The 27,358-nt window shown below is 42.7% G+C and overlaps 1 protein-coding gene across 1 annotated transcript in view; it reads right to left on the bottom strand.

Moving 5' to 3' along the window:
- The window catches only part of CNPY1 (canopy FGF signaling regulator 1), a 71,289-nt gene extending 45,304 nt beyond the window's left edge, over positions 1 to 25,985 (bottom strand). Inside the window, exons 1-2 of the mRNA XM_038392401.2 lie at positions 25,889 to 25,985; positions 5,540 to 5,655 (exon numbers count right to left, since the gene is read on the bottom strand). Coding sequence (XP_038248329.1) covers positions 5,540 to 5,655; positions 25,889 to 25,985 — 213 coding nt within the window. The remainder of the gene's footprint in view (positions 1 to 5,539; positions 5,656 to 25,888) is intronic.
- Positions 25,986 to 27,358: the final 1,373 nt, after the last annotated feature.

Below are 27,358 nucleotides of genomic sequence, written 5' to 3'. Positions count from 1 at the left end.
GCATGTGAGGGATGTGAGACATAACTCCAGACCAGAAGAATGCGTAGAAAATAGAAAAGCAACTATTTGACATGCATTTGATTGGAAACCCTTCCAACCCTTACAGAATATCAAAGGGGTGCAAATTTCAATGCCCTGAGGTTAGACAAAAAAAGCTCAAAGAAACACAAGACAGAAAAACATGAGCAACTGTGACAGAAGACTTTGGGGACAGGTAGCAAAGAACAGCCATCTATTTATGGACTAGGGAGTAAGATTCCCCAGCATTCCTGGAAAACGGGCTCCAGCCCGAGAAGCAGAACGTCATAGATCTCACAAAAAAGGGCACTGGCGCAGCATTATGTAGATTGTGAAAACATCTGGAAGTGACACTTAAAAAAGAAAAAAGAACGGGAGGACGAGGGGAAGAAAGAGAGAGAGATGTCCCCTACGGATATGTTTATAGAGTTGCTGAAGTCAGGTGATGGCAGTGTTGAGAAGGAAGTTCCAACTCCATGTTATACCACAGAGATGTGACCTTTTTGCTTGAACATTCATATGTGCCCCCACATAGGCCCTTCTAGAAGAACTCAAGGTTACATTTCACTCATTTAATGGGGTAGTTAAATTATGGACTTTGCACCAGCCAGTGGAATAGTCTATTTGTTGCCATTTAGGGTCCATGAGAGCGATTACACCGCATCCAACTCCACTTTGAACCTAGCTGGTGCTGCATGGAGTGGTTCTTATAATAGCAGACTCCTTTGTGAGATAGCGTGATCTGAAGATCCAAGATGGAACCTTCTGGCCTTATAAAATGGAGGCTTGGGGGAGTGGGGCGGCTAGGAAAAAAAGGTAGCAGGCCAAGAGGCACATTACTACTGACTGCTGGTTCTTCCACATCTTTGCTGCTGTCTCTCTTATCACTCCATAGACAGCAGCTGGGGGAGGAAAAGAAGGTGGTGGCAAGGCATGGCAACCTGCGGGAGAGTCTGGGAACAGTAAACCAGGATATTAGGCATGTTGATGACCTTCTGTGAATGGCAACTTTAATATACTACAGAGTAGACTAATTCTTCAACATGTGGAGATGTAGTATTGAGAATGCTTTCTGTCCCATGAATGAATAAGTATGTTCTGCAGAAAGAGAGTCTTTAATGATGCATGCATCTGTCTGATTTATCAGTCTAGTCTCTTTGGCACCTGCATTCACCATGTGCAATTTGGTGATACAATTTCTATCACAAATTTAATATTTTAACCTAGCAATATTGGTACTGAAATGTATATATCTACAAGAGATATCTCTGCTCATGTTTCAGTGTATAAGCTGTGATTGCCTTCTGGCACTGAGAAGGAATTCTCCACCTACTTACCTTACACATATACAGGACAATGCATATTTGGCAGAATGCATTACTTTTGTCTTCCTCTCAAGCATCAGATATATAAACCACTGCCAAAGGTAGGATTTCAAGAGTAAATGGTCTGCTGTCATACTGCCACTCCTAATTTCCCAGTCTTTCTTCACAATTTAGATCTGAAGTCAATCCAAATTAAGTTATAAATCAATGTAAATCAAACATAAATATGAATGACTATGTAAAGACTGGAATTTCTTATGTCTAAATTACTAGAAGTAACTACACACTTGATATCAACAGCAAAATCCCCTTTAATGTGGGATAATATACAACTTATAGAACAAACCAAGGAGAAAGACAGCTAATTGCATTTTAACCAGAACAAACAAACAAACAAAATCACAGTCCTATCTTTGTACGGTTTGGTGAAGTGACACTGCTCCAGAACTCAGAACTAAGTAAAAGGGGGGTGAGAGGAAGAATTTCCAAAGATTGCCTGAGATTTGGCAGATTCTTTTATTCACCCAAGTAAGGGATGGTCTATATAAAGAAATTACACCATTTTAATTAAATCAGTTTCAAAATCAGCAACTGAATTAAACTAAATAGATTTCAGCCACTCTTAAACCAATTTAAGTGAAATGTGATGCAACTCCCTAAACTAGACACTCTTAAACCAATTTAAGAGGGTCCACACGAGGGAGTTGTATCAATTTAAAGCTAAATAAATTTAGAACCCGATTTAGTTAAATGGGTGTGTTTTCTGTGTGCACGCACACCAGGCCTAAGGCTAACATGTACTCTGTCACTCTGTCATGCGTGAAGAAAGACCTATCAACCCCAGTCTGTATTTTATTTTTAAAATCCAGTTCTGCAGCGAGCTGGTTTAAACTTTTCTAAATTCAAAATGTCAATGTTTTTCTCAAACTATTACATTTTTGAGATGAAAATGTTTGTGAAAATCAACTTTTTTGATCAGCTGTGGTCAGACACAACAATCAGTTAGGCTCCTTAGCCCTACTGACTTTCAGTGAAACTTACAGTTTGTCTACATGGCGAGTTAGTGTGCGACAAGCTAGGGAGTGAGCCTGCAGCGCACTAACTTGCCACACACTAAGGGCTTGTCTACACTTGAAATACTGTAATGGCACAGCTGTAGTGCTGCAGCTGAGCTGCTCTAGCACTTCACCATAGACGCTACCTATGCTGATGGGACGGCTTCTCCCATTGGTGTAGGCAAGTCACTTCCCCAAGAGGCAGTAGCTAGATTGACGGAAAAACTCATCCATCGACCTAGCATGTCTACACAGGGGACCAGGTGAGCCCCCTATGTTGCTCAGGGACGCAGCTGGGTCAACCTATCTTTTTAGTGTAGACCAGGCCTAACTGGCCATCCAGACCTGCTACTGCACACTGTAAATTCCATAGTGGGCTCTGACATACTGCTGTTTGAAATGGGAGTACATCAAAATGTGCAATGGAACTTACAGTGCATGGAGGAAGGGTCCACATGGTGAGCTAGTGCGTTGTAGATTCACACCCTGGCTGGCCGCGCACTAACCTGCTGTTTAGAGAAAGCCCTTTGGCTCCTCAGTCCCTCTTTTGAAAATGGGACTTAGTCACTTTTGAAAATGTTACCTAGGGTCAATTCATACTGAAGTATAAATATTATGGCTCCATTTGCCATTGACTAATTGTCATATGCACTACACTAATTACACTAAAATGGATATATTTCTGTAAAGCTTATGGCTGAGGTCCTCAAAGGGGGCTAAAGGGGCTGGCACCCAACTCTCACAAATAGTCAATGGAATTTGGGTACCTAACTCTCTTATGCCCTCTTTGAAGATCCCAGCCAGTATCAAAAACTAATTCTGCTACAAAACCATGTAATATATCTGTCCTTGGAAAGCATTTCCTCCTCTGGTATCCAAAAGTTATGATGCTATAGGCTACACTCATCTGTTTTCCTCCAGAAGGTATTGAAACAATAGCAAGCTATTTACATGCTGGGGTTCGGGGAAACATTGTTTATGAAGAGCAAACTATAGCAATTTAAACATTCAATTTTGAGATTAGTTGACAGGCACGGCAAGCGAATGTTTGTTTACTTCTGAAGAAATCAATGTCATAAAATAATGTTTAAACAAATGATGAAAGATGGGTTAATGAACCTTTCTGTTACATTAGAGAGTAGGGATTGAGAACATGGATTTTATTAAAGATATGTGGACTTTTAATATTAAGGGAGGGGAAAAAATCACTCATCCACTTTAAGATTGCTACTAATGAGTAAACAGGGCAATGAAAGCTACAGTCAGTTTGCTTAGCTCATCCATTGATCTGTGTTTCTAGAACAGTCATCTATTTTATGTTATGTAAAAAGACATGAAACTAATGACATCTCTTATACTTTGAAGTGTCATATAAGCAGATCTTCTCACTCAAAGGGAGAAGACACCAAAAGTTACTTTAAAGATGCAGCAGGGTTAGTATTAGTGGGTGATTCTGATATTGGGTACACCAGTGTAAAACTGAATTGAAATGCAAGAGGCAGAATGGTCCAGTGAATAGGATGGTGGACTTGAACCCAGGAAGCTCAGGTTCTAGTCTTAGCTCTGCTTGTGACCTTGGCAAAACTCTTCACCTCTATTTCCACTCCTATTGTGAGTATGTCTTGTCTGTTTAGCTTGTAAGCTCTTTGGGGCAGGAAATCTCTCTCACTATGTGTTTGTACAGTGCCCTGAGTTAGAGTTGAGGCTTCTAAGCACTACTATAATATAAATGAAGTTATTGGAGTTGCATTGTGATCAGAATCAGCTCTTATCTTCAGCAATGTATGTGATCTCTGGGGCCCTGTCTAGAAAGCTTCCTACCCATTCAATCCTGAGCTGACTGGACAAGTCATAGGCCAGCTCAGTCTTCTCCTCCAGCAGCAGAACTGGAGGGGAACACAATTAATTCCCTGATCCCTCACACTGGCAGCTTGGGGGCTTACATATAATAAGGCCAGCTCTGAGAATCATCATCAGGAATGGGCACTGACATAAATGATCAGCAAGCCTTCATCTTTACAACAGGGCCATTCTGTGAGAAAATCACTCTCTTCTGAAAACTCATCCTACGATATTCACTGAATGATTCGACTGGCTGAACATTCCCAAGGGCTTTTCAATTATGCTATTTTCTATTATTTATCCAGTGCCACCCAGCATGCTCCCCACTGCAGGAAGACATGGTCCTAGCCCTAAAACCTTACAGTTTAAGGTCTCGTCTACATTTAAAATGCCACAGTGGCACAGCTACACCACTGCAGTTATACTGCTGTAGCGCTTCAGGGTAGACCCTACCTCTGCTGTTGAGAAGCGTACTCCCACCTGCACAGTTAATCCACCTCCCTGAGGTTGATTAGGGATAGCTAGGTTGACAGAAGAATTCTTCCATTGCCCTAGCACTGTCTAGAATCATATAATCATAGAATATTAGGGTTGGAAGAGACCTCAGGAGGTCATCTAGTCCCATCTTCTGCTCAAAGCAGGACCAACACCAACTAAATCATCCCAGCCAGGGCTTTGTCAAGCCTGGCCTTAAAAACTTCTAAGGATGGAGACTCCACCACCTCCCTAGGTAACCCCTTCCAGTGCTTCACCACCCTCCTAGTGAAATAGTCTACACAGAGACTTAGACTTAACAATGCTGCTTAGGGGTGTGGATTTTAAGGGCCTGGTCTGGCAAAGCATTCAGAATCCTTAACTTCCACTGCAGTCAATGGGAGTTGAAGTTACTCAGTACCTTCAAACAGGCTCTAAGGAAGGTAATAGATTCACTTCAGATACAGAGTACAAAAGCTGATTAGATAGATGTCGGTCTCTAGACAGGATATATATATATATATATATATACTCTCTCTCTCTTTTAATAGCATGTGTAGCACTGATTTATTTCTGTCAAGATTAACAGTGGAATAATATTGCTCGAAACATTAAAAAGCCAAAAATGTAGGTATTGAAACGAAGAAAATACCTCAATTTGAAGCCTAAAGATTACTTTGGGTCCCAAAGGAAACAGAAGCAATTTAGTGTCTGATACCCTTAGCAAGAAAAAGGTTGGAAGATTAAGACCAACTGCTGTTTGGATAAGTGGTTAGTAATTGCACATATCAGCAATTATGTACTGTCAGATCATTTTCCTGTTACCCTAGTCCTCTCTTGTGTCCTGTCAGGGCTTATTTGGAATGACCCCACGTCAGTGGTCCTCTTCGGATTCACCTTCATAATGTCATACAGTAGCTCATCGACCAGTGCCTTGCAAGCTAAAGAGGAAAAAAGAAAACTCATTGTCACAAGAGAAACCATATCAGCCTATCTGATGGGGGTTTTCATTTGTAGGGGGCAGTTAGATGCTGACAATATATTAATGAGGTCCAAGTATGTGTGTGCGTGCGTGCGCGTGCACGCACACACACACACACACACACAGAGTCCTTACTTAGACTGCAATAAGCCTTCTGTCCCAGGAATGGCAGTTGCATGTGTTTGGAGAGAGGTGGTGTTATGAGGATCCTTTCATTTGTTTATTGTTTAAACAAAATGCTTTTCCACAGCCATAACCAAGGAGGGAAGGCAGCACCCTCTGGAAAATAAATGCATATTAAACTTCACTTTGTGAGAAATGCTTCTGCTTTGTTCCCAAGAAGTACCCCTCGAGCTACTACAGCACCATGTTCAGCTTGTGTCTGTTGAAATGGGGGGTGAGGGTACAGAAAGGTCATCTTTTTATGACACATAGGGCTGATATCTCTGGCAGGGGTGAGTTAGCAGTGATGGGAGAAGGGGATCAATCCCCAAAAGGAGGAAGTCTCCCCCACAATCCCTTCAGTTTAGCGACAGAGCTAACAGTTCAGCACATCACAGAAATGGGGCAACTAGTCCCTCACACTTGGGTCCACTCCTCACCCACATCTCATCGTATGCGTAAGTGCACAAAATATGTCTTTTCCCATTCTGTTTATTCACCAGTAATAATGATTTAGAGAAGAAAAACACAGGGAAAATAGATGAAATATTAGCAGAACTGTTTATAAACTGTATTCAAAAATATAAACACACCCTGTAATGTTTTGGCACCATGAAATATTTTGTTTGCTTGCCTGGGTACAACCTGCATGCAGGAGATAGTCCCTTACAAGGATTCTTAGAAAGAAAAAAAAGGCAAAACAGACTTTATTGGTGGTATGTACATCTTTCAGCATGAACTGCACCACAGCTGGCAGCAAGCATTTTATTCAAGCCCTAATTGCTATATAATCAAATAGCCAACATTTATAACACTATTTATAATAGTGCCGTCTGTTGATTTCCCATGACATTGCGCACACAACTTAATTTTAGGAGAAACACTACATATGCTTGTTCAAAATTTGGACTTTGTAAAAACAAACTGTATAAAAAGCCATTTTAAAAATATCCCAATGGAAACAGCTGTCCCCCCAGCTGTAATGTTCTAGTGATGCATAGTTGGCCTACAGGGTAGTGGACGATAAGGTAGTGGCCTACAGGGTAGTGATGCATAATTGGCCTACAGGGCAGTCTCTGAGATAGTCCGTCCCAATTCATTAGGGCCTTTGCAGGTTAAGGCCCAGCCTTTGAATTCTTTTCTGAAACCAAGCGGGAGCCAGCACAGCTCACAAAGCCCAGGTGATACAGTCATGGTGGTCTCTCATGCTTGTGAGAAGGGCTGTCCCAGATTCCTCCCATCCCCCCCCCTTTTTTTTGGCGGTTGTTGCATTCAGTCCCGAATAGACTGAATTGAATCTTTCCACTGGGTGGTGACAAAAAAATGGCTTCCAGGAGCCCTGTCCTTGTGTGAGTTTCTTCGCTAGTCAGAGACTCTGCATCTTTCAGAAGGGGAATACCATCTGTTCCAATACAAGCACTTTTTCTCCCCCCACAGAAGTAACTGATTTCCCAATCAAGTGTCAAAAGAGAACAAAATCTATTCCAACTAAGCTCATATGTTCACTGCCTGAGGGAAGCCTTAGACTTATATGGCACTGGGTATACTCATGGAACAGTAACTATTTTGCTAGCTAATCAAGTTAGGTAGAGTTCCAACTACTATGGGCTGAATGGTGCTCCTTACACTGTAGATCTAGTGGGTCGGATCTTGCTCTCAGATGTACTGGTGTAAATCCACAGTAACGCCAGTGAAGTCAATGAAGTTACTCTGGATTTACACCAATGTGAATTGGACCAGAATATGGCCCAGTTTCTCAAAAATGCTACATTCTTACCCAGCCCACCATTGGATTTTTATCTATTGAGTGGAGCTAATTGTACTACCTATTAAAAGAAGCACAAAGGAATATAGAACTATAAACTCCCATCTATGAACAATGGGAACCCCTCCCTGGGGGCTCTGCAGACCTAGAGATGTCTCTCCAAATTCTCTCCTTCCCAAAGTTGCAACGGGAGTAGCTGTATTAACCTGCCTTCCCTCACTGTCAAACCTCCCCTTTTAGGAGGGCTCAGGAAACAGCTACTGTGAGGGCAACTGGAAACAAGGCTCCTACAGAAAACATGCTCTCCAGAAGTCAGAAGGAACTAGGAAGGGGGCCTGGTAGCAGGACCAGAAGCAAGGAACATCACAGGGAATCCAAGGGAGCGGAATCCATTACTTCTGTGTAAGAGAGAATGGGGCCCCATTCTGCAGGTGCCTCCTCAGATGGAACTGAAGGCACTCATCACCTCTTAAGGGGAGCTCTGAACATTGCAAGACTGGACTTCAAGCTATTTTCAAGAGTCAAAGTGAGGCTGAGCATAGACATCAGCCCTGTATTTAAGGATTCACCACACTGCCAAGATAACTAGGTTCCACAAGAAGCTGTGTGCAGATTAATACACTTCAAAAATTAGTTGACCTAGCATAGACCCACCAGGACTGATGAAGATTTTAGACTGAACGTTTAGACTGCCTCACAGCCCTCCCCAAGAAATTGCATGGAAGCAGGAAATGAATTGGAAAGGTTGAAAGGAGGCCAGCAATTGAGTACTCCAGGCCAGATAGGAAACCAAAACAGAGACAAGAATCTCCAAATATTGGCGAGTTAGCCCTGGTTGCAGTCTGGAAAGGATCCTAAAATAACAAGGATTCCTGGAGACATAATAAACACGTCTCTGAGTTGTCATCTTGAACGGAAGGTAACTGCCTAGATATCTGACTTACTGTTAAAACTAAATATGTAGTTCTTTACCGTTTTGTCAGCTATATCTCTACAGGTTTATGATTTTCCAGGAAAGCACACCAGAAATAAAAGCAAATGTCCAAAGAAATTATGTATCTTGATCTTCAATTTTAGTTGTTGATAATGGGTTGAAAACACATTTTTAAAAAGTTATGTAATTGAGTTCCAGTTCAAGACATTTTATCTTGGAATTCATCAGTCTCTTGTGCATACATAATGCAAACTGCCCTGGCTGATGCATATATAGTTACAACTCCATTGTTAGTTTCAGGGAAGACTCAATTCTTGATTTCCTGAGCTCAAGTCAGTATACAACACAGTCCATGCAGTTCCAATTTCCCAGATACTTAAGAATTTCCTCAATTCCTTATACAAGCACAGCACCTGATTCTTCCCCTCGCTTATATCAGTTTTACAGAAGTGTAACACGATTACTGAGCTACAGTTATTCCTGATTTATCCAGTGCCAGCGAGAAGAGAAACAGGCTCACAGTCTGGTTTTAGAGTAGCAGCCGTGTTAGTCTGTATTCGCAAAAAGAAAAGGAGTACTTGTGGCCCCTTAGAGACTAACAAATTTATTAGAGCATAAGCTTTCGTGAGCTACAGCTCACTGCATCCGATGAAGTGAGCTGTAGCTCACGAAAGCTTATGCTCTAATAAATTTGTTAGTCTCTAAGGGGCCACAAGTACTCCTTTTCTTTTTGAGTCTGGTTTTAGAATCGTCCTGTTCCCAATTCCTGCAGCCTCCCTTAGCCCCAAATGTTTATACCCTCTGGCTAGTGGTTCTTATTGCCTGCTGAACACTCCTATTTCAAATCTTCTCCTCAGTTCATGCTGAGTTCTCCCCACAAATTGTAAAGAAAATACTCTCTGGGTCAGATATTTTTAATATGGTGCACATTAAATGATTAAAAGCTGGCTAATTCAGAGGTCTCAAAATGTAATTGTAAACAGGGAATCATCAGCAAATGGGTGTGTTTCTAGTCAGGTCCCGCAGGGATATGTTCTTGGCCCTATGATATTTAACATTTTTATTAATGACTTTGAAGAAAACATAAAATTAATCACTGATAAATTCTGCAAGTGACACAAAAATTGAGGGAGTGGTGACTAATGAAGAGGACAGGTTACTCATACAGAGCAATCTGGATTGCTTTGTAAACTGGGTGCATGCAAACAATTTGCATTTCAATGTAGTCAAATGTAATAAAATGTAAATGTACACATCTCAGAACAAAAGAATGTAAGCCATACTTACAAGATGGGGGACTCAATCCTCAGAAGCAGTGACACTGAAAAAGATTTGGGGGTCATGGTGAATAATCATCTGAATGTGATCCTTGGATGCGTAAACAGGAGAAGCTTGAGCAGGAGTAGAGAGATTGTTTTACCTCTGTAATTGGCACTGGTCTGACTGCTGCTGGAATACTGTGTCCAGTTCTGGCGCCCACAATTCCAGGAGGAAGTTGATAAATGGGAGAGGGTTCAGAGAAGAGCCATGAGAATGATTAAAGGATTAGAAAACCATGCTTTATACTTATATTCCCGGAGCTCAGATCTATTCATCTTAACTAAGGCTATGTCTACACTACAGACCTTACAGTGGCACAGCTGTACTACTGCAGCTGCACTGCCATAAGGTCTCCCATATATCTGCTCTATGTCGACAGGAGAGAGCTCTTCTACCAGCATAATTAAAGCATCTGAAATGAATGGCGGTAGCTATGTTCGCAGGAAAGCATCTCCCACTGACATAGCGCTGTTCACACCCATGTCTTTGTCAGTGAAACTTATGTCAGTTGTGGGGTGGTTCCCTGACCTACAAAAGTTTTGCCAAAAAAATTGCTAGTGTAGACAAAGCCTAAGAGAAGGTTAAGGTTGAATACAATATATAAAGTACCTACATGGGGAACAACTATTTATTAATGGGCTCTTCAATCTAGCAGAGAAAGGTATAACACAATCCAATGGCTGGAAGTTGAAGCTAGACAAATTAAGTCTGGAAACAAGGTGTAAATTATTAACACTGAGAGTAGTTAATCATTGGAGTAACTTAACAAGGGCTGTGGTGGATTTTCCATCACTAGAAATTTTAAAATCAAGATGGTATGTTTTTCTGAAAGATCTGCTCTAGGAATTATTTTGGGGAAGATCTATGGGCTGTCTTACACAGGAGGACAGACTAGATGATCATAGTTAAATAAAAATACCACATAAGACTCGGACTGCTTTAAAGTAGAAGTCTAAAATGGAGCTCTCCCCATGTACTGGTCTTCAACATTTCTTGCTTCTTTAAATAAGATCAGCAACATTCATGGGCATCTCATCAATCTGGGTAGAGTAGTACTGTTCAATATCATGCAGGATATGGATGTCATCTTTCTTTACAAAGATGATCATAGTGGTCCCTTCTGGACTTGGAATCTATGGACTTTTATTTTTGTATTATGTATAAGAGTGCCTATTGAGAGCCCACAATCAGTGGGTTACATCCAAGTCAATGAGACACTCATCACCTAAGGATCTGGCTCATTAGGAGTACATACACATCTGCATTGACCAAAATGACCAAGAAACAGCTTCTTCACACACCAAAATAAATTCCTTTCTTTCCCTCCACTCCTGAATTCTAAGCAATCCTAAAGCCTGGAAACAGAATAACCTGGCAGCAAGCATTGAAAGTTACCAAATCTAGGGAGAAACGGAGAAGTGAGTTTCAGAGTAGAGAACCCCTGCTACCAGGCTACTCCTGTTTATGTGGGACTGTTAGCTCAAGTGCCTGAGCTAAGCTTATCACAACTGCCATGGCACCGGACAAGGAGAGAGGCAGCCTTAAGGTAGCCAGAGGAAGAAGGAAGCAGCAGAATGAAAGTTCCCACACACAGAATGTTTTGGGACTCTGTCTTTAGCCTGTCTGTCCCACATCAGCAGCAGACAGGTCTGCCTGCAAACAGAATTGGGGATGGGGAGGAGGAGTCTACTTGTAAGGAATAAAAAAACTACCGAGTAAATGGAAGGAGTCAATTATGGCCTGTACAGCCAGCAGAGCTTGGGTGTGGGGTGTGGAGTTCACAGTCCCAAGCCATACTGGCTGAAGGCATTATGCCTACAAAGGGCAGAAGGCTCTATGGATTTGGAGAGGTGCAGTCAGAGGGGGCACTGAATACACGTCTAAACTGTGGAGTGTGCTCTCCCCAGTACCATCCTTCAGGCACTATCAGGTGTGAAGGGGCCAGATGATAGCCATGCCCTCAGCCTCCAAGGTCACACCTCTTCTGGGGTGACAGTACTGCTCCCAGTGCTGCTTAGCCATGGTCTCTGTTACATGGTCTGACTCATGCTGAAGTCAAAGGGAACAGCATCCAAATAACTGACTAGAGAATCTGGCCCAGGAACAGAAAGCTTCAGTACCATGGCAGGGGAGGCAGGGGCTCCAGGTACCCTGTCCACCATCTATCACCCATAAGAACATAAGAACAGCCATACTGGGTCAGACCAAAGGTCCATCTAGCCCAGGATCCTGTCTTCCAACAGTGGCCAATGCCAGGTGCCCCAGAGGGGATAAACTAGTGACAGAGGATGTGGAAAAAGCTAATGTACTCAATGCTTTTTTTGCCTCTGTTTTCACTAACAAGGTCAGCTCCCAGACTGCTGTGCTGGGCAACACAAAATGGGGAAGAGATGGCCAGCCCTCTGTAGAGATAGAGGTGGTTAGGGACTATTTAGAAAAGCTGGACGTGCACAAGTCCATGGGGCCGGACGAATTGCATCCGAGAGTGCTGAAGGAATTGGCGGCTGTGATTGCAGAGCCCTTGGCCATTATCTTTGAAAACTCGTGGCGAACGGGGGAAGTCCCGGATGACTGGAAAAAGGCTAATGTAGTGCCCATCTTTAAAAAAGGGAAGAAGGAGGATCCTGGGAACTACAGGCCGGTCAGCCTCACCTCAGTCCCTGGAAAAATCATGGAGCAGGTCCTCAAAGAATCAATCCTGAAGCACTTAGAGGAGAGGAAAGTGATCAGGAACAGTCAGCATGGATTCACCAAGGGAAGGTCATGCCTGACTAATCTAATCGCCTTTTATGATGAGATTACTGGTTCTGTGGATGAAGGGAAAGCAGTGGATGTATTGTTTCTTGACTTTAGCAAAGCTTTTGACACGGTATCCCACAGCATTCTTGTCAGCAAGTTAATGAAGTATGGGCTGGATGAATGCACTATAAGGTGGGTAGAAAGCTGGCTAGATTGTCGGGCTCAACGGGTAGTGATCAATGGCTCCATGTCTAGTTGGCAGCCGGTGTCAAGTGGAGTGCCCCAGGGGTCGGTCCTGGGGCCCGTTTTGTTCAATATCTTCATAAATGATCTGGAGGATGGTGTGGATTGCACTCTCAGCAAATTTGCGGATGATACTAAACTGGGAGGAGTGGTAGATACGCTGGAGGGGAGGGATAGGATACAGAAGGACCTAGACAAATTGGAGGATTGGGCCAAAAGAAATCTAATGAGGTTCAATAAGGATAAATGCAGGGTCCTGCACTTAGGATGGAAGAATCCAATGCACCGCTACAGACTAGGGACCGAATGGCTCGGCAGCAGTTCTGCGGAAAAGGACCTAGGGGTGACAGTGGACGAGAAGCTGGATATGAGTCAGCAGTGTGCCCTTGTTGCCAAGAAGGCCAATGGCATTTTGGGTTGTATAAGTAGGGGCATAGCGAGCAGATCGAGGGACGTGATAGTTCCCCTCTATTCGACACTGGTGAGGCCTCATCTGGAGTACTGTGTCCAGTTTTGGGCCCCACACTACAGGAAGGATGTGGATAAATTGGAAAGAGTACAACGAAGGGCAACGAAAATGATTAGGGGTCTAGAGCACATGACTTATGAGGAGAGGCTGAGGGAGCTGGGATTGTTTAGTCTGCAGAAGAGAAGAATGAGGGGGGATTTGATAGCTGCTTTCAACTACCTGAAAGGGGGTTTCAAAGAGGATGGCTCTAGACTGTTCTCAATGGTAGCAGATGACAGAACGAGGAGTAATGGTCTCAAGTTGCAATGGGGGAGGTTTAGATTGGATATTAGGAAAAACTTTTTCACTAAGAGGGTGGTGAAACACTGGAATGCGTTACCTAGGGAGGTGGTAGAATCTCCTTCCTTAGAGGTTTTTAAGGTCAGGCTTGACAAAGCCCTAGCTGGGATGATTTAACTGGGACTTGGTCCTGCTTTGAGCAGGGGGTTGGACTAGATGACCTTCTGGGGTCCCTTCCAACCCTGATATTCTATGATTCTATGATTCTATGATAACTGTGTGTTGTGTGAAAAAATACTTCCTTTTGTTTGTTTTAAACCTGCTGCCTATTAATTTGGTCCTATATGTTAATATTCCCCACTCCCAATACCAGCCTAACAAATGTTAAAGGTGTGCTTAAGGAAGGAAAGAGGAAAATATTATAATCAAGTCAAATATGAGACCAGAGTGACAGGGTAAGCTTCACTGAGAGAATTGAAGAATTATAGGCAAATATAAACAGGACCCTCCAATATAGGATTCAAACTGGCCTGAAACCACAGAATACATTCCTGGGCATTCAGAAGCATGAAAAAGAGAAGTATGGTTCAATTAACTAGAGGATTGCAAACCTGATTCACAAGTTGATCAATAGGCATCATATAGGCAGAACGCAATAACACTTCATGTTTTCTTCGTACAAACTAATAGAAGAAGCTCAAGAAAAATAGATCTTTTAATCTATAGCCAGGGTTACCAAAGATCGTAATTTAAGTAGCTGTGAACCAGTCAGAGAACTGAGTTAGAGTATAGTCATATTTTGTTTACTCAGATCTTTTAAATATATAATTTGCATAACAGTAGTACCTAGACCCCATCTATCCAAACACATAGTAATTCATTTCCCCCAAACATCTTCCATTCTAACTAGGCAAGACTGAAGGATGGGAAGGCAGGAATGTTATCATCCCTATTTTACAAGTGGGAAACTGAGGCACAAACAGATAAAGTGACTTTCCTAAGGTCACACTGTGAATGGGTGGCAGAGTCAAGTATTGAACTTTTATCTCACAAATTCCAGTCCACTGACTTAATCACAGGACTCTCCTTCCTCTCTCTAAATATATATATACAGCACTTGAGAATTCGCCTCAAGCTGAGCCAATTTCCAGCTCAGAGTGAATCTGTGAAGCTGAGTTATACATTTTCCTCCTCCTCCAAACCAGGCACAAAATGTGTTTTTTAATGGAAACCTGCCACTGAACTATCACACTGTGAACAAGGCCAATATATATATATATATGAAGCGACTGTATCTAATATATGCTCAAGATAGAAGTTTGAGATGTCAGAACGTTTTATCTGAAACAAGCAGACATTCATGCACAAGAGGATAACTTCAAACCTATCTCCCCATCTATCCAACTCCAAGCTCTAGGTAGATAGAGAAATCAAGCAGAAGCTGAAGTTGCTGAAGGAATGCAAAATGATTTCTGCAGGCAAAAAGAACAGGGTGTCCCTGTGAGTACTTCTAAACACAATTTTAGAGAGAAATGGGGAAATTATTTACTCTCAGGTCTCCTGCCCTCACATGCAGAACTGTGAGCTAAGTAACATGCTCTGATGAGGTAGTCAAACCATGTGCCTCAAGGGGTTCGTACAGCACACAATACCTTCTTTCAGTCGGTTCCTTTTTCTCCCAAACCAACCGCATTTTCTTTAGTTAAAAAGAAAGAAAATTATAGCACAAGACATAGGAAGAAAAGTAGGAGACTGAAGCACTACAGAACCAGTGCCTCAACTCATGCAAATCCGAATAGCTCTATTGACTTCCAGTGAGCTGCTAATTTACACAAGCTCAGGATCTGGCCCAGAGTTTTACACACCTCTGAGTTTGATCTCGTACCATGGAAAATCAGGAATAACTCTGCTGATTTGAAAGCCGTGCAAGTGAGACCACACTCAGACTTACTAGACAGTAAATTCCTTTCTCCAAAGTTATATTTGTTATTAAGAATCCTCAGTCTTGGCGACTGCAAAACCAGAAGGATATTTCCATTAGTTTACATATTCAGATCCAATAGATGACAAAAGGGAAATGAATTACTGAAGACAGGAATAGCATTTTTTGAAAACTATATTTATTAATTTTCTTTACACCCAGTAAATGCTATATTGTACATGATGCTGATTTTTTAATATTTACATAAATAGAATCCCACGTCCCTTATGTATTTATATATCAGATATTAACATTAAGCTATTTAACATTCTTAGAGAATAAAATGAAAAATGTGTCTGAAATAGATAACTTTGTAACTGCTCCTGCTCCCACTGAACTCAATGGAAAACTCACATTGACTTCAATAGAAACAGAGTTAAGAATCTAACCATGTATGTACTAGCTGTCTGTTACAGTTATGGTACAGTATCTTTTCAGAAAATTAAAAACCTGTCAAGATTATTATGAGTATTATTTAATCCTTCTGGTGTCAATGTCTTTTCCTAGAGCTATACTATCCATTGGAGCTGAAATTCATCCCTGTGCAAAGGGCCAGCACAAGGCATATTCAAACACTTGTATCTCACTTAATCCTTCAAAATAAGATGTAAATAATGCTTAAGTGGTGCTACTTCAGAAGAAAAACACCATCACCAAAAGATGGAGGGGAGGCTGGGTTATGAACCTTCATAACAGCCATACAAGGGAACCTCCTTCTCTGCCCGTGTTCATGGGCTGTTCTAGCACTGATCTAGTTCAGTGGTTTTCAAACTGTGGTCTGTGGACCCCTGGGGGTCAACAGACTATGTCTAAGATTTCCACAGGGGTCCACACCTCCATTTGAAATTTTTTAGGTGTCCACAAATGGAAAAAAGGTTGAAAACCACTGAGCTAGTTAATCAGGAAGTATATATAGATCTAACTTCAGTCAATAATAGCATGCTATTCTAGAAAAGCACGTGCTCTTGGTGAGTACCACAAATGCATGAGAGAGCAGAGTTGCTCTCAAAACTCTCCCCAAAATGCCCTTGACTGGCTGGCTCACATAAAGGAAAAGAGCCTATTACTGCTAAAAGCTAATAGAGCTTTTCCTTTAGCTGAAGCAAAAGAGGCTTATGCTTTTTGTATTGAAGGTCACATGTTCAATCCCTGCAGACAATCAGTAGTGGGAGAAATAAAAATAATAAACAAATAGTCAAAAAGGAATACGAAAAGTGGCTAATGGCAACATTTTGATGGTTAGAGATGGTAAAAAAAAAAAGAGTGAATTTTTTCCATTAAAATATTTTGGTCAAAACTTCAAAAAATTTCAGCCAGCTTCATTGATAATACAATTTGTAATAACACTTATTTGTTTATTTTTTGTTAAGAGATTTAGACTATCCCCAATTTCCCTCAACCTTCCCTTTATTATTAGTCTGCTTATCTTCCAAAAAGATCATCTAAACTACACTTCTATAGGGAATGCGATCATTAGCAGTGTAGGGCTTTGCAATTATCCAGTTCTGAATGAACTTGTTGTTAAAACATATTTTTTTAAGTCTAATGAAAACATTAGATCAATTCCTAGCAGTAATAGTTGTCATTAAATCAATAGCTTGTGTAAGTCCATTATATTGATATTTGACACAAGCTGTTGAAGGTCTGCTAACAATGGGGCCATACTGAAGTATGCCCTCGACTAAGCATATTTCAAACACGATAAAAATCTGTTAACTCTACAGTATCTAAAACTTACCAATAAAATAAGCAGCTCACTGAAATGTTACTGTATCTTCTACTAAGATCGCCATAGTTATACGGGCTTTGGAACCAGACCATTCCTTGGGGGTATAGTGGAATTCTCCTCTATCTCAGCTATGTTCTAGCACCAGCTAGAAAAGCTTTCTGATTATTTAACCACCTGGTTCACAAAGTACATATAGCGATTTCATAACAAAATGCTGCTAAGCTTGAAGGGCCTGCTCCTACTCCCATTAAAATCAATGGGAGTTCTGTCATTGATTTCAGTGGGAGCAAGATCTTTTCTTAAGTTCATGGGAAAGGAAAGATCTTACCAAAAGAGAAAAAGAGAATGTGTGTGTGTGTGTGTAAGTGTACTAGCTGTCAGGATCAAGAAACAAAACAAGACTGATTTCCTCATACAAAAGCAGACTTTATTTTGCTAGGTCCCCTGTAAATACCATCACATTGCAAATGTCAAAATTATTTAAAGACCTAGGGCTCTTATGCAATACATATTTTAATATTTCACTTGTGGGCTGTAAATATGGCTTCTATCCTCTTGTGGACTCCCCTGGGATGGTTCAAAAAGGGTCTCATTCTCTATTACCAAAGAGTTTTGAGTCATTTCAATAGACTCCTATAGGTTTAATCGCTGTTAAATGCTATGAGATTTTACCATAAGGACTATACAAGCTTGGCTGCACAAGGCTAGAGTGAATGGCTAGTTAGAGGGAAAGGAGAGTGTCAGAGAACAGTGACTCAATGTGGCATTTATCTTAATTTGCCAGGTCATTAATTCTGAGCAGTAAGAATTTCCCATCTCTGTGTTTTTGGTTTTTTAATGCAAGGTGAATGTGGGGAGTGTGTATGCACAGCAGGAAAAGGGGAGGTGAAACCAATGGTAGGATGCCAACTTTATGAGCCATGGTGCCAGAGCTGAAGAAGATAGTCCAGGGAGGCTGGAGGAATGTGAATCTGGGTTCTGTGTTGAGATCCAGCTATCTCTGGCGTCTCTGCTTTTCTCTCCTTTCTCAGACTGTGATCTCACTAAGACTGCACTGTCACAGATCCCACCTCCCAGCAGGGACAAAGGGTCTACTGAGGAATTAAGCACATTCTGAGACAAGTCCTCCCTTTCCCACATACTAAGTCAAGGGTGTCTACATTAGGCTTTGTCTACACAAGGAATTTTTAGCAAAAATTTCCCACCAGTGGAAGCACTTGTGTATATAAGGCTCCAGCAGTCAGAAGTGTATTTAATACCTTGTCCTTTAGATCTGCTCCAAGCAGGGTTAGACACCAGTGCTAAAAAGCCCAGTAGCCAGTCTACACCAGCGCTCCCACTATTATTACCATCAGTGGAACTATACTAGTGGTAGCAATGGTGGGAACTTTTTGCCAAAACCCTAGTGTAGACACAACCTCTGGGACAAAGGCCAATATCACTTACTATGAAATTACCATAATGTCTAGCAAACAGGGACAAATGTGGCACACTAACTCCTCTAGACATCAAGCTTTAGACTTAATCTGGCTGAAGCATCTTAAATACTTGATTAATTATTCTTTAACAAATACTGAGTTTAGGGGATTTTTATGTCTGAAAAATTACCTACTTATACTCTACTGAACAGGTTCTATAATGAGAACCTAAGTCTTCATCAGAAAATATTTTTAGTTTCAGAATATGGTGGAATTGTTCCAATTTGACCAAACTGAAAAGCAACTTAGAAAACAGAAACCACCCTCAAATTCAGAAAGGAAGATGAAGGATGTAAAGAGGACAGTATGCAGTCTTCTGGGAATGAAAACCAGAGGAGGAATGGGGGTGGTGGTGAAGGGGGATGATCTCGTTTATTCTAAGGGAAAAATCTGTTTCCCCCCCCCATCATTTGGAATCTTTAAATCCAGACCGGATGTCTTTCTAAAATATACATTCTGTCACAGTTCAATCACAAGTTATGTGGCTGAAAGTGTGGAAGTTCAGGAACTGAGGCTGAGAATTTGTAACAGTACAAATAATATAATACAAGTAGCCAGAAAAATATGTTTATTTTACGTTTCAGATCTGAGCACCATTTGTTTTATCCCAGCAAATAAATAAATATATTTATCAGCCACAGAGTAGAATATTGCAACACAATCAGACTGCTTAGAGACCAGATGCAGGCTGTCCTCAGATTCCAGTTTAAAATCTCAAATACTTTTTTATAAGACCTCTGACTCAAGCAGTAAGCATGAAAGGATTCCAGTTAATCAAATACATATTTCCTTATTTAACTGTAATATCAGAAATTAAGCTTGCAGTACGTTCTTAAGAGATAGAATATTTATTTAATTACAAGTTGTTTTTTTTTTTTAAAAAGCTATATTGTTGGTTAGGTAACTGTACTGAGTTCTTTGCATATGATTAAAGAGAGTGGTAAGATGTTCTCTCCTTCACTTTCTGTCCTGGACAATTGTGCAGCATGCCAGTGTTAAAGAGCTGCCATATTCCACCTCAGAGGTGGCTGCACATCAGCATTATTTGAAGGTATTTCTTTTAAATATAGATTGATTTCAGGCCACTATTAGATGTTTTGAGAAGAAAATTACTATATAAAACTGCTTAGGATGGGGTGCTGCAACAATTTGTATAGTGGGGGTGCTGAGAGCCATTGAACCAAACTCTAAACCCTGTATATGATGGAAACCCCTTCAATCCAGGGGGTGCAGCAGCCAGCATCTATAGCTCAGGAACTATATATTTTATACTGGACAGCTGTTTGATGAGGGAATCATGTTTTTCTGTACTGGGCTGTAAAACACCCAGCACAGCTTTTATGCCATAAATAAGTAAATAAAAATAAAAGATATTTTCAATATTACCTATAAAAGATATTACCTCACCTACCATGCTCGCATCAATAAGTAATCACAGACACACAAACTACATTAAAAAAAACTATTGAGGTTGCAAAGTTAGGAAATGCCAGAATGAAGATGGCCCATGAAGGAGGCTGTTGTCTGTAGAACCCATGCCTCTTTGTTGCAGAAGTTGGGAGGTGTTTAGCGAATGAGGCAGGCGATTATAGGAAAAGAAAGAATGGTCTAATGGTGAAGACAGCTGAATGCTGCCCTGGAGAACGGGATTCTACCCCTGCTTCTGCCACAGAGCTCCTGTGTGATGCTGGGCAAGTTACTTAAACCTAACTTTTCATGGGTGGCCTTTGTGTGTTCCTCATTTTCTGCATGCTCAATATGAGACCCTGAGGTTTGATTTTCAGAAGTACTGATCTCTTCCTGCTGCAAATGAGGTCAATGGGAGCTGTGCTTGGAACACATAAAGAGCTATATAATGCTAAGTAGTCTGAAAAATTAGATTCTAAACACCTAAATTGGGCACTCAAAATTAATGACAGGTTTCAGAGTAGCAGCCGTGTTAGTCTGTATTCGCAAAAAGAAAAGGAGTACTTGTGGCACCTTAGAGACTAACAAATTTATTAGAGCATAAGCTTTCGTGAGCTACAGCTCACTTCATCGGATGCATTCAGTGGAAAATACAGTGGGGAAATTTATATACACACACAGAGAACATGAAACAATGGGTTTTAATCATACACATTGTAAGGAGAGAGATCACTTAAGATGAGCTATTACCAGCGGGAGGGGGGGGGGGGAGGAAAACCTTTTGTGGTGATAATCAAGGTCGGCCATTTCCAGCAGTTAACAAGAACGTCTGAGGAACAATGGGGGGTTGGGTGGAGGGAGAAATAACATAGGGAAATAGTTTTACTTTGTGTAATGACCCATCGACTCCCAGTCTCTATTCAAGCCTAAATTAATTGTATCCAGTTTGCAAATTAATTCCATTTCAGCAGTCTCTCGTTGGAGTCTGTTTTTGAAGTTTTTTTGTTGAAGAATAGCCACTCTCAGGTCTGTAATCGAGTGACCGGAGAGATTGAAGTGTTCTCCGACTGGTTTTTGAATGTTGTAATTCTTGACGTCTGATTTGTATCCATTTATTCTTTTATGTAGAGACTGTCCAGTTTGACCAATGTACATGGCAGAGGGGCATTGTTGGCACATGATGGCATATATCACATTGGTAAATGTGCAGGTGAACGAGCCTCTGATAGTGTGGCTGATGTGATTAGGCCCTATGATAGTATCCCCTGAATAGATATGTTGACAGAGTTGGCAATGGGCTTTGTTGCAAGGATAGGTTCCTGGGTTAGTGGTTCTGTTGTGTGGTGTGTGGTTGCTGGTGAGTATTTGCTTCAGGTTGGGGGGCTGTCTGTAAGCAAGGACTGGCCTGTCTCCCAAGATCTGTGAGAGTGATGGGTCGTCCTTCAGGATAGGTTGTAGATCCTTGATGATGCGTTGGAGAGGTTTTAGTTGGGGGCTGAAGGTGATGGCTAGTGGCGTTCTGTTTTTTTCTTTGTTGGGCCTGTCCTGTAGAAGGTGACTTCTGGGTACTCTTCTGGCTCTGTCAATCTGTTTCTTCACTTCAGCAGGTGGGTATTGTAGTTGTAAGAATGCATGATAGAGATCTTGTAGGTGTTTGTCTCTGTCTGAGGGGTTGGAGCAAATGCAGTTATATCGTAGAGCTTGGCTGTAGACAGTGGTGTGGTGGTGAGATCTGGATGAAAGCTAGAGGCATGTAGGTAGGAATCGTGGTCAGTAGGTTTCTGGTATAGGGTGGTGTTTATGTGACCATCGCTTATTAGCACCGTAGTGTCCAGGAAGTGGATCTTTTGTGTGGACTGGTTCAGGCTGAGGTTGATGGTGGCATGGAAATTGTTGAAATCATGGTGGAATTCCTCAAGGGCTTCTTTTCCATGGGTCCAGATGATGAAGATGTCATCAATATAGCACAAGTAGAGTAGGGCCATTAGGGGACAAGAGCTGAGGAAGCGTTGTTCTAAGTCAGCCATAAAAATGTTGGCATACTGTCGGGCCATGCGGGTACCCATCGCAGTGCGATGTTCTTGTTAACTGCTGGAAATGGCCCACCTTGATTATCACCACAAAAGGTTTTCCCTCCTTCCCCCGCCCCCTTCCTGCTGGTAATAGCTCATCTTAAGTGATCACTCTCCTTACAGTGTGTATGATAAAACTCATTGTTTCATGTTCTCTGTGTGTGTGTGTATATAAATTTCCCCACTGTATTTTCCACTGAATTCATCCGATGAAATGAGATGTAGCTCATGAAAGCTTATGCTCTAATAAATTTGTTAGTCTCTAAGGTGCCACAAGTATTCCTTTTCTTTTTTCAAAATTAATGGCCACTTTTGACCTTAATCTCTCCATGCGTCAGTTCCCCATGTGTAAAATAGGGATAATACCACCCCCTCACCTCACTTCCATTCAAGAGGGTTTAAGCTTTCCCAAAAGTAGCCTGAAAGCAGCCCCATGCCCATGTCCCCACACCCCAGACCCTCCACCCAGGGCAGGTGGAGTGCCCTGCTCTCCGTTTGGCTCTGTCCCCAAACCAGCTCTGGCCAGTGGGTGGGACCTCGGAGACACAGCCCAGCCATGATACAACCCGCACGGGGCCAGGCAGCTGTGGGGAGCTGTGGTGGACCCTCCACTGCCCATGGGGTGGGGGGCCTGAGGAAAGCAGCCCCTGGCCCGTGTCCCTGCCTCCCAGGCCCTCGGCCCGGGGCAGATGGAGGGTTCACAGCTCCTCACAGCTGCCTGTGCAGCTCTTACCATGGCTGGGTTGTGGCTCCAAAGCCCCCACCCCTCCTCCCTGAGCCAGGTCAGGGACAAAGCTGCATGGGCAGCTGTGGGGAGCTGGCATGGAGTCACGGGCCCTCCACCTCCACCGGGCTAGGTGGGAAGCCTGGGGAATGGGAACATGGGCAGGGGGCTGCTTCAGGGGGCTGCACAGCTCCCACAACTGCCTGGGCCCCCCCGCCGGACTCTACTAGCTGCTGGCCTGGCTGGGTGGTGGGGCCTCGGGGGAGGGGAAGGAGGCGGGGTCTGTCCTGGCAAAAAGTGGGAGGGCCCTGACCCCCTGGATCACCTTGTTATGGCACCACTGCTTTCATTCCTCATCCGTCTCTTGTCCCAACTGCATTTCAGACAGCTTTCTTGTCCTCAGTGCCTGAGTGGCAGAAGTGGGATTACTGAGAGCATAGCTGAGACAGTCTCCCTGCTCTAAGTTCCAATGCCCAGCATTACAGTGGTTCACAGCAGTCAGGTCAGGAATTGTAGGGAAAGTCCTGCTCAGCCCCTGTAGCCCTCAGCTGGAGCATGCTCAGTGCAAATGCAATTGCTGGATAATTTAGTTGCCAAACTCTAACAAGTCTTAACTGAGCACATGCGAACTGCAATTTTTCAAAGATGTACAATTTGGCCATTTTTTTTTTTTACAGGAGCAGCAAAAGGCATATCCTGAAACCAGGGTAAACCTCAGAGCCAAGTGTCAAATTCCCACTCTAAAGCATGGGGGCATTAAAGCTTCTAAGTGACAAGGCTGTAAAAAAATTAACATAGGCAAAACCCATTTTTTCCCCTAATCTCATTCATAGAAACAACAGAGCCATTTTTTGCTGAAATTTTCCCCAAAATTTCAGCCTGAGGCAAACATCTGGTATGGAGAATTTCAGCCCAAACAGTGAAAGTCTGGCAAAGTTATAAGGAACTGAAAATAAGGATTAGTGGGAAGTATCGAAAACCTTAACAGTGTCAGCTCTGCTTGTAATAGGCAGCTCAAATATATTCCCAGCCAGTTAAAATGATACAACTATCACAAAGTTAAAACAAACAGTTCTCAGAACAAAGAGGTTATTGGGCTTAAATAGATCTAATATTGGCTGACAGGTACTAATACCTCAGCTCCCAATTTCTCTAATCACTGCACATCTGTAGGCCGTTTCAGTCACTTCTCAGCCTGGCACCCTGGTTCCTTCTGCTGCTTGCAGAGAATGCAGGGTGGTATCTCTCAGAACTGTTGTGCTTGCATCACCCAAGGCTTTGTCAAGGGATCCTGGGACTGAGATATGGCTGCATCTGAAGCCCCAGCATTCATGAGGGAGGATTTATTTCAATATGTTGTTGAAACGATCTGATGTCAGGTTATTTGTCTCAGGGGGACCCGTGTTTCTTGTAGTTTGTTAAGCCATCTGTTAAGAAATTCAGCCACTTGTCTCTCTGCTATGAGACCACAGATGGAGAGTTTTCCCCCTTGTGTGTGCTACTGTCAATATATGCCAAAGCCTTGTTATTTGGAGCCAGGTGGAATCACCAACAAGACGAGAGAGCTTTGGATGAAAGGTACGATACAGGTAGCCTTGTATATAGCCAAGACTCATGAACAAAGCCAGGCTACCTCTGCCTAGTTCAGTGGTGTTTCAAATGCCTCCATGCTACCTCTCAAGCATGCCAGACCTCCCTTCCTGCACAGCATCAAATTGCAATTTCAAGAGGAGCTGCTCCAGAGACACTGCTTTCAGAAGTGCCAATTTAGAGCTGCAATAGACAGGCAGAGCTGCAGGGAAGTTTGTAAAGAAAGGTTGTACGATTTAAAGGGCTAGGGAGGGGATCGGATGCCTGAAGGAAGTGACAAGAGGCTGTGGAGCCTCTCTTATCAAGGCTACTGGTTTGAATCTCTTCTAGACTGGTGGTGACTGAAGTATCAATGCTAGATGATAGATGGTTGGTGGGTTTGCGTGCAAGGACAAGGGGTCTCTGCAGATACAGAAAAATATGAAATTCTAACAATTCAGAGTCTCCGTGTGGAGATTCTGCTGTCTTCAACAGGATCTAAGCCAGAACTTGGTTAAAAATTAAGATTCTAATCCTGACTGCAAAGAAAATTGAGCATGCAGAGAGATAAATATAGCACTAAGAGAGCTGCTAAAATCCCTCAGTCACTTTAAAGGGCTATTAGCTTTAAGTGTTGATAATGTTACTTTTACATGGCTGATTATCACACCAGAAACACCCAGCTAACATCTCCCCAGGGCTGCTGGGTGCATCCACCACACCCTGGTGTGAGGTTCCTTAGGAAGGATGTTGTATAAGAAAATGCAGTTTGGTCTGAATGGTCTCGCTTCCTTTCACCATATCTTAAACAGAGAGGTTTAGCCACCACAGAACATTATTTTTTAATGTAAAAGAAAATGGCCAATCTTTTCCTGCCCTGGAGCACCTTGGGGACTGTAGCCCTTCATGGAATTTCCCTGGTGCACTGGCCCTTTAAGAGAGTCCTGGTATCCTCAAGGAAGAAGAGACTCCGCAGCTACCAGCAGGAGGCAGTGAAGTTGCTGGACCTCCCTCCGAAGGGCAGAGGCAAGATTTTGAGAGCAATGAGTGCTTAGGAAAGTTGGTCAGAAAATGCACAAAAAACAGAAACAAACATTTCTAAAAAAAGTTAGCAAAATTCCCCCATCCCGACTCTGTTTCCCGACCATCTGTAGCACTCAGTGCCTCTGAAAATCAGGCTGCTTTTATAGAGGGCCTCCGTTTAGAGGGCCTCCATATGACACCTATGTTTGAAAGCTTTGGCATACTGGTTTTTTTCATCTGTGCAATGTCAAAGTATAAGAATGCAAAAAATCCCAACCCAAACAAATCAACCACTAACCTCCACAAAACACCTCTCGATCTTGCTCTCCCTCCACATTGTTACTGGATAAGGTTAGTAGCATCAGCAATGCCAAATGAAGCAGAACCATTTCCATAGTCTCTGCCTAAGGAAACAAGCAACAATCATCCTCAGCACTTCTATAGGCAGCTTTTTATTTGGCCCAATTCTGAGAGGCTGAGCAGGAGGGATTGAAAGTGATCAGCCTCTCACGAGATCAGATCCCCATATCTTTAAACATGGTACAAATACTGAGCAAGGTCCCCGTTATGCAATGAGATGCCTGCGGACAGACACTTCAGTAGAATAGGGATACAGAAGTCCTTCCACATTGCTGGATTGGAGCCTAACTGACCATGTGAAAAAAAAAAGTCACACACTTTTCAGTATAACATTATAGTTTATAAAAAGAAGCCCCAAGTTACAGAAATCGTCGCTAGTTCTGCCAAAATTTAAATATACACAGGTATGTAAACAAAAGTAATATTTTAAAATACAGCTATTTAATGATATTTGTACATTGTTATGTCTCTAAAACATATAAAACTCTATAGTTAATGCAGCTTAGGGCATACCAGGGGACACAGGAGTGGAATGCCTTACCTAGGGCAATACTTACTTTTTTAAAACTAACATTGGATGGAAGCATGGATGGTGGGTATAATAGGCCCCAAGGGATACCTGGACCACGGTGGCCCCACCCCTTTCCTGAGGCTCCTCCACGCATCGCCTGCTGCTACTGCTGCCTGCCCACCTGCTCTCCACCTCCCCTGCCCCCAGTACCCGCTGCTCTCCACATCGCTTCTCCTTGAGGGCAGAGGAGTGAAGAGGGACGCTGCTAGCAAGCAGTGGGTAGCAGGGTGTCTGGTGGGGGAGTGAGGCGGCTTGGACAGGCACTGGGGCCCAACGCCCTACTCTCCAACCACCCACCTTGCCCCAGCCCACAGTCAGCTGGGTGATGCTTTAAATGTAATGAGCTGGGGCATGTGAAAGCCAGCTGCTCCAAGAGCACCAGCTGACTGCAACTCATCACACCAGGACCCAACCGAGAGCCTTCAGGCCCAGATGCCTCGCAAATACCCCCAGAGCAAAGGGAAACTGTAAGTGTGGGCAGGAGGAAGATTACTGCGTGGAGAGACACTGGAGCACAGGTGTCAGCTATCCACCAATCCCTGGTGGACCCCAAATTCATCGACCCACAGGCCCAAGTGATGGTACAACCCTTTAAGGTCAACTCTTTTAACTTGCCTACAGCCAAGTTGCCTGTCCAATACAAGGGCTGGTCAGGAATATGGACTTTTGCAGTCTATGACGATTATCCCATTCCCATGCTGCTGGGAGAAGACTTAGCCAACCATGTGAGGCTAACAAAAAGGGTGGGGTTGGTCACCCACAGCCAGGCTAAACAGGCCTCCACACCTAACTCCATTCCTGAGCCTCCTAAAAGGGTCCAGTCTGTGTCCCCAGACA

Source organism: Dermochelys coriacea, chromosome 2 (assembly GCF_009764565.3).
Source record: "Dermochelys coriacea isolate rDerCor1 chromosome 2, rDerCor1.pri.v4, whole genome shotgun sequence".
NCBI lineage: Eukaryota > Metazoa > Chordata > Testudines > Dermochelyidae > Dermochelys > Dermochelys coriacea.
The sequence above is the reverse complement of the archived record's forward strand: the minus strand, read 5'-3'. Positions and strand labels throughout refer to the sequence as shown.